Below are 10,000 nucleotides of genomic sequence, written 5' to 3'. Positions count from 1 at the left end.
TGCCATTTTAATCTAATAGGGAAGATATCGTTTTGTGTTCCTGTGGCGTTCCATTTCGCGTTCTACTGGCGTTCCCTGTTAGGTTACTTTCAGTCTGGTACTGTAGCTTTAATGAATGTTTAGTATTCTTTCTGTATTTCAGGACGTTTCATTTCGTTTCGTATCGCAAATTAGTGTGAGCCCTTTTTTAGAAAAAAAAAGTGTTTTCCTGTTCTGGAAAAAATAAAATTACGTTTCGATGAAATAAAGATAAACTTGAAGAGATTTTTGTTATTTATAATATTATAACAAATTGACTAAATGCATAATATAATAAGCTATTATTTTTACAATGATAATTTCATTTCATCATACTGTCTACATCAGAGGGATCGATTATAAAATCATATTGCCTAAATTAAATTGATTTTCAATGATGGAAAATGATGTGGGTGGGTGTCTTTGATCCCATTCATGGGTTAAGAAAAATCCAAATGCCCCACTTTCATTCTTCCCTGGATCCAGAGAGCATAACATTTTGTTTAATGTTTTTTTTTTTAATTGGTGTCCAAGAAAAGTGAAGGAAATTGTTCAGCCGAAATCGTCTTTTTTAAGGTGAAAAAGCTCCTCAACATGCTTTGGGACACTTTTCAGCAAAAAAGAGGGATGGCCATATTTTACCCCTTCCCGGAGTCAATGGGTTAAGGTTAGGGTTAGTCACAGTCCACTGTTCTACATGGCATAACTCAGTTCATATCAAAAATATCAAAAAAATTCTCTCACTTAACTTTTGGCAATATCTTTTAAATATTACATTTTAATGTAAAGGTAGCTAATTGAGCTGACATTGCATTGTGCCACATACCTTCAATAAGCTCATTAACAAACAGAGGAATATCTGTTTCATTACAAGCAAGAGGTGCACACAGACCCCATGAAATGGGCAATGACTGAAATTAAGGACATGAAATTGGTTGTTAATGGTGTCCAGTAAAGGTATTGAAATACGTGTGACTGATTACAAATTAACCCTTTAAGCCCCGAGGGGTTCCCCATTGACGAGTAAAATCGTCTGGCGTTAGACAGAGTAAAATCTATAAGTGCCATTTGGCACTATCGGGGCTGAAAGGGTTAAACGGGGACATAGTTTTTTGATGCTGTTAGCTTAACCCTTTAAGCCCCGAGGGGTTCCCCATTGACGAGTAAAATCGTCTGGCGTTAGACAGAGTAAAATCTATAAGTGCCATTTGGCACTATCGGGACTGAAAGGGTTAAGTATCCATCAAAAGTGGAAAAGCTACCAGTTGCTGTTGAACTTTCATCATTATCAAGATGAATGCATGACTATTAAGCTGTGGTTCCAGTTGCAACGGTTACAGTGCATGCAACATATTATTCTACTGTACCTGCATTGCTGTAATTTCATAATCAACTCCAAAGGCCAGACAATATTGTGCATCAGAAATATTCTTACATACATCATATGACCCAAGCCACAAAACATTTCCTGCTGTGAGTCCACTGGGTGGTTTTCCAATTGCATCAATATCTAGACAGCAAAAATTAACTTATTAATAAAAATGTAAAAGCCTTTGTTGGTTCACTTCATTCTGCGATTTAAACTACAGATAATGGTTAAACATTCCAAACAATGTTTGACTCTTGACACTTATTGGTAATGATCTGTAATAATCCAAAGGGAATAATATTTTTTTATTCATAAAAAGAAAGAGAACTATAATATTAAGTGACAAACTTGAGTAAACTAAGTTCCAATTGGAAAAGTTTCAATTTAGTCTTAAGATTTTTTTTTAATTTTGTGTGCTGGACTAAGAAATCAAGTTATAATAATTATCACCGGTCTCCACAAATAACTAGCAGAGTGCCAACGAGTCTTATTGAAGATTTGCCATTCAGAATACGCTGTAAGTAGATATATTTATGGGTACTTAACAAATATAGCTAGCATTATTAATGTGATTGTTAAGTAACTGTAAATGATGTTACTGTATACATGTAGAATTACATCTTATAACAGTAACTTCGTTGCGATTGTAATGTTAAGTACATCAATTGATGTCTAAGGTGCTTATCACTTCAAATCACATTCCATCTTTATTTTTTTCTCCGAAATCATCCCAAATACATCATGTTGTTTGAAGAACCTTTTGAGTGACATAATAACTTTTTAATTCTCTTTGAAAGTCGGGAAAAAGTGGTAATACTACGATCATTCAACAACTGAGCAATAAAGTAGAATGGGCTTGATACCGCGTTGACGTCACAAATTAACTTCAAAGAACTTTCTGAAGGCAAAGCGGTTTGTGACGTCAACTTGGAATCGAACCCATTCCACTTCATTGCTCGGTTATTTTCCCGTCTTTCAAAGCCACTAAAAATCTGAAATTCTTTTTTCTTCGAAATACAACAAAATTGCATAAAAACGATGCAAGTTAGCATTTATAAAACTATGATAAAAATATATTGCATTTTATCTTTTTTCAATTTTGTGTTAAATTCGTCAAAGACGCAATCTTCAATTAACAACAAGCATTGTTCTGGGGTATCTTTCCGCTGAACCACAGCATCGTAGTCAACGGGCTTTTCGTAGTGAAAGTTCATCAGAGCCAAACCTGACAGTCTTCAAAGCACTGTTTACTTGCTCGATGTGAGCTAAAGTAACTGGCATAGCGCAGGCAATTCGCAGAAAAGAAGGCAATATTATTAAAAGAGCCACATTCACGGTAAAACAAAACTTTATTTGTTTTATTATGGAGAAAACGTTCTAGATTTAAATATTGAGCAGCAGTTTTTTAATTTAGGGTGTTCGATCGCACTTATCGCAACATTTGAACGCAACATCTTGCAACATGTGGTGAATGGACTGGCCAAACGCACGCAACATATCGCAACAGGGTGGCCAAATGTTGTGCTCAACAATGTTGCAGGATGTTGCGTTGAAATGTTGCGAGCGTTTGGCCAGGCCTTAAAGGTGGGCCCACACGAGGGGACATGTTGCAGGAACATGTTGCTGCAACATGTAGCAGCGACATATTATAAATTGTACATATCAGCGGTCATGTAACTGGGACGTGTAGCAAGGACATGAGTCAGGGAAAGGATTAAGACTTGCACACACACACGAAAATGTAGCTGGAACATGTCTCTGGTAAATGTTGCAGGGACATGCCTCCTCGTGTGAAACAACCGCAGTAATGGCGAGAGTTTAAGAAATAAAGGCCACAATGCATTGGTCACTTATATGTGGAAAGAAGATGGCGGCCCTCGGTGATGAATCAATTGAAGAACACCAGTTGGGTGATCCTGCCGATGATACCAACCAGAACTCGTGGAATGCAAGCCAGACTCGTATGCTTATTTCGCATTTCAAGGAAATATGGGATAAGCGCCTGAAAGACAACGTCAAAAGAGGAAAAACAAAGAAAGCAATGGTAACATTGAAAGCCCGATTCGGAAACACACAGCCACCAAGAGGCCTAAGAGAGATTAAATCAAGGTGGCATAGCTTGCGAAGCACCGTATTGAGATACATGAAAAAGCGGAAAGACGATCCAGAGTATGAAGTAAAGTGGACGTTTTGGGGAGACCTGGAATTCCTTCTGTCGTCACTGGAATTGTCAGAGGCAAATGAAGGTCAGGGCGAGTGGTCAAGTGAACAAATAGGTAAACATTGTACTATTTTTCAAAGTAAAGATCTGCTAAATTTTATTTTGATAAAACATAAAAGTTAAATATTGATAAAGAAACATGCACGTATTTCTTTTTCAGAAACACTCATTTCATACTATCAAGGAAATCCCACCTTGTGGGATCACAATGCAGCAGAGTACCACACCAATGCCAACAAGGACCTTTTGTTGGACTTGTTGGAGAAGCTCACTTGTGAAGAAATTGTTCAATAATGGAAGAGTTTGGCCAAGATTTACAAACAGGAAAACTCCAAAGCTCAACTACACTTCCTCGATTCAATTTGTGATGACACAGATGCCACTGTGGATTCAATAATGCACCAACCAGAGGCAAAATCTAGGAAAAGATCAAGAGTGGCTCAAAGAGACGAAAGGGAGGACAAAAAGCTGGAGCTATTGGCTCGAGCTGTAGATGAAATCAGCACTCCACCTCCATCTGTCTCGTAAACACCACTAGTTGAAAAAAGTGTGTCAGTGGCCTTTGGTAATTATGTTGCCTTGACTTTGGCCAAATTAACTCCTGGTCAATTTCGCCGAGCCAAGAAATTAATTTCTGCTGTGCTTTATGACATGGAGGAGAAAGATGGCATTGAGCAAGCAGGCTTGCCCTCGTAGTTTTCCTCAACATACAACTGTTGGTTATGTTGAAAACTATGGGAGACCAGCCAGTGCTAGTTCTGCCAGTAGTAATCACCCAGTCAGCCTTTGAATGCTACAGATCAGTTTCGCTCATACTCTCCTCTGGCATTTCAAAATAATGAAGGAAGAAGTTATCATGACCTTGGGTGAACATGCCAGTAAATGTATACGCCTAGCACAGTGTTTATTCCCATTCTCTTCCTTTGTTAAGGCTTGTTGAAACAAAGAGAGAATTGAAGTTCATTAAATCCTTTCTTGAGGGACTTGTTTTTGATTCAGTTGAGCTGCCAGATAACACGAATTTTAGGACGTTTTTCATGTATCACTGAGCAATGTCTGATTGTGAACATCATCACCTTGACATACTTTGTAGTGAATCTCAGGTGATTTTTAATTTCCATTGTTTCAAATCATGAATAAGAGACGAGGATGTTAAAAACCAACCTAGGTTGAATTCAATTTGCCGTTTATTCCATTTTAAAATATAACAAAATTTTCACATTGTAACTTAGGCACTGCTAATCTGTTTTTAAATGGGTTGTCCCAGATTGCAGAAGTGAAACTGAGGATTTGTTGGTCTTTTAAACTTTTGTCATTGCTTTAATAAATGTTTGGTCTTTTGAATCCACCATTTAATTTTCCTAGAAATAGGCGCGGAAACCCTTGATGAATTTTAACCTCACAGTCCTTAAAATGCAACGTTTCTTCAACTACATGTACCCTTATCCCTTCCCTTTCAAACAACTTACAAGGACTTAACTTTGCAAACATTCCTTATGAAAACACAACACTATTAACATTGAACTCATTTTGACAAACTGTGCAAGGAAATTGTGTCAAAACATAGTCATTAAAACTGATCGAAGGAACGTCTTAATTGTAGCGTGTTATTAAGCATGATCACTGTCATGCTTCTTGTGACTAAACACTGCATCCGTTTTGCTGTGGACAGTTCTGTTTTGTCTACGGTTACAGTAGAAATTGTGTTTAAACGGTACTTTAAGCTCAGGAGCCAATTTTTTTAATTTAGGGTCTTAACACTTGTGGCCAATAAATGCCAGTTTTCTCTACTTTTGGTGAAGAAAGTGAAGCTCTATGTTAGGTCATCAGGCTGACAGTGCAAGGAGTACCTCATTTTAGCCACAAGCTGTAACTTCAGTGACTATATCACTTGCTTGCAAGTGTATTGAAATTCAGTTTACGGTCCACACATTCTTCGCTGCCATTCAACATCTCCCTCGTCACTAAACCACCGTGTGAACTCCTGACGCATTTCTTTAGCTTCACTGGTGTAGTTGTGAACCAAAGCTGGCTGGAATGGCAGCAGAGACTCGGGAAGAAGATCATCTCTCCAAGACCCGGGAAAAAGCTCCCGTGTATTCGGATCTTCTCTGTCGATCAGTGTCGGAGGACAGTAGATGCTGCGACTTGCTCTATCGTTTCGTAGCCAGTTATGAAGCGTAAGTATAGCCATAGTGATTTGCTGCATCTTTTCAGGGTGCAGCAAAAAGGGAGCCCGAAACCTACGCCATCTATTTCCCAGAATACCGAGAATGTTCTCAGATATTCTTCGCCCTCTCGAAATGCGGTAGTTGGCTATCCTTTCCTCGACCGTCAGATTTCTTCTTGGGTAGGGCTTAAGCATGTGTTTGGACAAAGGGAAGTCTGCAGCAGCCCCTGGCAGTGGGCGAAGGGAAGGTACATTCAAAGGGTTGTCACAGCTCTCCAGGGCTTTAGAGAGCAACGATGCCATGTATGGCCGTCTGGGATTCGTCCGTTTGTCCCTCCATCGACAAATAGACACTCATACTCTGATCCAGCCATAACCAATGCTATTATGCTCTCGTTTCCTTTATAGTCATGAAAATGAAATCCCGCGCAGGCTGGCTTTTGGATAAGGATCCTTTTCCCGTCAATTGCTCCAATAATGTTTGGAATCATGTTGCACTTGGAGTAAAATAACTGTGCAATTTCATTCCATTTATCACTTGTATTTGGTGTTTTCAAATACTCTTTTCCGAAGACACGATAAATAGCGACGCAAGGTACCTGATTGCAAGGGCTACTCTCGCTTGGTTGTATAGATTCTCTCATACATGTTTCCTGTTTCTTTATGACCGGTGCAACTGCTTCTACCAAAGCGACGAATTTAGCGTGCGGCATCCTCATGTATTCAGCAAAACCAGGCGTGTCTTCAACTGCCAACTGTTACGTTTGAAAATCGTATGATAAGCTCCCCGTTCGGTACGTCGCAGTAGCCATTGCCGGCACCAGACTTGTCGTTCCAGCATCGTAGGAGCTTCATCATCGAGCAGCATCATCAAAACAACAACTAGTTTTCGGTTTCTATCCAAGTCATTCCAATTACTAGCGTGAGCACGGACTACTCTGTGAACGGCCGCCATCCTTTTTCCAAATGCACTACCGCAAAGCGAGCTGGATCTAGTGTCTGATTGGCTCAATTATCAGTTTTTGCTGCAGCGACATGTTGCATATCCTTGCATACGATGATCATGGCGTCTCACGCAAAGTTCTGTCGCTGCGACATGTCCCATGAAGTTCAACAAGTTGAACTCCGTGCGACATGTTGCGGGGACAAATTTTGCACAGATTCCATGTCGCACGAGTGAAAAAGTGTCAGCACACACAACAGGATGTGTCGCTGCAACATGTCCCTGAAACGTGTCCCGGCAACTTTTTCACAAGTGTGTAAACTCTGCGATTTGGTCCCTCCTACATGTCCCTGCTACGCATCCCTACAACATGTCCCCTCAGTGTGCACTTAACACGATTTTGTCCCCGCTACATGTTGCAGCAACAGTCTTTTCAAAAATTGCCAATTTACCGTAAAATCGCTGAATTCATAAAGGCTGAAAACATAGAGAAGAGAAGCCCCCGATCACGATTTTGGCAATTTTTGCACAATATGCGAAAAACGCTAACATCGCATTTAGCTATATAATGCATAGCCAATGCATGTACTTCTGTAATGGACTAGTTCAAAAGCAAGAGGCTACAAACTTTCCAGATTCTAATTCACGGTATAAAATCCGGATAAAGAAACTGCAATTACTACGCACTTTTTGCAGTGAATCGAAAATTGGGAAATTTCTTCCTCTGGATATAAGATAGGGCTCTAATAAGTAACAATAGAACTGTAAAGAGATAAGCTTGAAAAAGTTCCCACAAGAATCCACATTTTCGTGATGTTGGTGCATATTGTATGGAGTCACAATAGAGCTGTCAAGGATGAGCTTGAAGCGAGTACCTGTTACTAATGACTACGAGACGTATCGGGTTTGACAAATGCGTAACCACTAAACCATGATATGTAAATACCAACTCGTTCTGTAGGCAACTGTCTACAAACTACTGCCTAAAATAAACAATATCACAGAAGTTCATTCTCTTTTAATTTTTTTTCCTTTCAGGAGTAATACAGATTACCAAGCATGATTATAATTCGCAGAAGAAAATCTTCATAACAGATGTAATTTAATACGACACACTTTTTACATTCACTCAAACACGACACCACAATACCGTCACGTGCTTAAGTCACTTGCAACTAACGTGTCCACACGCGTGACAAAAACATATTCTGCCGGCCAATCAAAATTCAACGTTTTGACACTACAACTTCAAAGTTTACCCACCCACTTGGAAACGTTTTGGCGCCAGTTACGCAAATGATCGTTACTGATTTATTTGTCGTTTGGAAAGACATGGCGTTTACAGTAAATAAACTAGGTAGTAATTTCAAGCAAGGTGTTCAAAACTGCAAAATTAAAGACAAAATGCCCGTACGTGTTGCTGACTTTGCTTCCTGTGAAGCGTTTGCGGAGTGGCGCCAAAACTTTCCAAAGTTGGCGGGTAACCTTTGAAGTTTGATTGTCAAACCTTTGAATTTTGACTGGCCGGCAGAACACGTTTTTGTCAAGCGTGTGGACAGGTAGTTGCGAGCGACGATATTTTGTTCCAGAATGAAGTTCGCACACCTATATGATCTTTGCAATTTTTCGCAAAACTCTTTACAATCGCAAAAAATCGCGAGTCTTGTCGCGGTCTCGTCTTCTCTATCTTTTCACTTTTTACGATTTTTATTTTTTTATTTTTGCAAAATTCGCAATTTTCGCAAATTAAAAGTCATCAAAATCGCAGAAATCGCGAGTCTTGTCGAGGACTTCTCTTCTCTATCTTTCCAGTTTCTTACAATTTTGCGCTTTTTCGCAAAAAATCGCTAAAAAAAAGACTTGCCTTCTCTATCCTTTCAGTTTTCTTACGATTTTTGCTATATTTCGCAAAATTCGCAATTTTCGCAATTGCATGTAAATCTGGTTTAATTTATCTCTTCTATCGAACCTCCCGAACCTCCCTAGCTCTGCCAACCTCGTTCCCAGGGCTTTTCTCCGCCAAGGAGGGGCCCCCAAAGATAGGGAAAAGCCCTAAACGAGGTTGTAGATCCGCCCCAGCAAGGTTTAACTGAGAGTTGACTATCGACATAAACAATTAACCTAGTGTTTATACCATCTACTGACAATACACAAATCACTTCCATCTGAAGATGCCTTCCACTCAGGTTGTCGAAACGTCAGTCAATGTCATCCGTTTTGTCATCCTAAACAGTCCTTCTCAGGATTACAGTCACCCAGATGATCGTACTTCACGTAATTATGATAATTATGACTGCTGGGTTCAAGCCATTTACGATCTGGCTTTACGATCTGGCTACGATCGAGCCTGGTTTCCATATCAGCCATATGATCGGGATGATTATGGAAACAGTACCCAGACGATCGCTAACGATTGGGACCTCGATCGTTTCGATATAACTGAGTTCTATCCCGACGATCGAGGTTGTCTCAGTCGCCCAGGTATAGTCAGCGATCGCCTGGATGGTGTTTCCATAATATAAGACGATCTCGATCGTTGGCGGTAGAACAATTCTATGCAAGCGATCGAGGTCGTCTGAGTCGCCCAGCGTACTGTTTCCATATAATCGCCCCGATCACCTCTGAACATTATTTGAAACGACTGGGGCGATCGGGACGATTCAGATGATCATATGGAAACCAGGCTTATAGGATACTTCGTTTTGGACATAAAAATTGGACATTTCATCTAATTACCTACATTTTTGGACATTTAAGTGGCCCCTTCCCATTGAGGATAGCAGAAACCTTGTTTTTTTGTCAGCATCCTTTGATATTCGATAAGTTGGCAATGTTTGAAAAATTGAATGAAGGCTCCTTTGAACAAACATCTGAATTGGTTCGGGCGAAATGTGTTCATGACCAAGAGATGAGCCTACTTAAATGTTATAGGGTTGACCACTTGTTTTCTTATCATATCATATCATATCATATCATATCATATCATACATCTTTATTTACCCTCGGATTTTTAGAGTAGCTTGGTGTAGCTAATATCTCCGAGCATTTACCCTCCCAACCATGATACACCACAGAAGACAGACCACAACACCGGGAACTACATGCCCTACTCTTTGCGACAAGTGTGCGGGTTCTTTTACGTCCCACAGGATTATGAACATTGAAGGGTTGTGAGACGGGACCTCCGGCTTATCGGCCTTATACGAGAAGACTAGAGAGCCTAACCATTTGCAGATGTAATTACAAAGGTAGCACTTTCTCCTCAGTTATTTAAAGACC

The 10,000-nt window shown here is 39.9% G+C and overlaps 1 protein-coding gene and 1 pseudogene across 1 annotated transcript in view; both read right to left on the bottom strand.

Moving 5' to 3' along the window:
* LOC138020730 (nose resistant to fluoxetine protein 6-like) overlaps positions 1-10,000 on the bottom strand; it is a 42,144-nt gene that overhangs the window by 31,079 nt on the left and 1,065 nt on the right. Inside the window, exons 2-3 of the mRNA XM_068867664.1 lie at positions 1,386-1,528; positions 845-929 (exon numbers count right to left, since the gene is read on the bottom strand). Coding sequence (XP_068723765.1) covers positions 845-929; positions 1,386-1,528 — 228 coding nt within the window. The remainder of the gene's footprint in view (positions 1-844; positions 930-1,385; positions 1,529-10,000) is intronic.
* Positions 5,527-6,959, bottom strand: LOC138018792 (uncharacterized; annotated as a pseudogene).

Source organism: Montipora capricornis, chromosome 10, assembly GCF_036669925.1.
Source record: "Montipora capricornis isolate CH-2021 chromosome 10, ASM3666992v2, whole genome shotgun sequence".
In the NCBI taxonomy this organism is placed as follows: domain Eukaryota; kingdom Metazoa; phylum Cnidaria; class Anthozoa; order Scleractinia; family Acroporidae; genus Montipora; species Montipora capricornis.
Note: the sequence above shows the minus strand (reverse complement) of the source record. Positions and strands in the feature narration are given on the sequence as shown.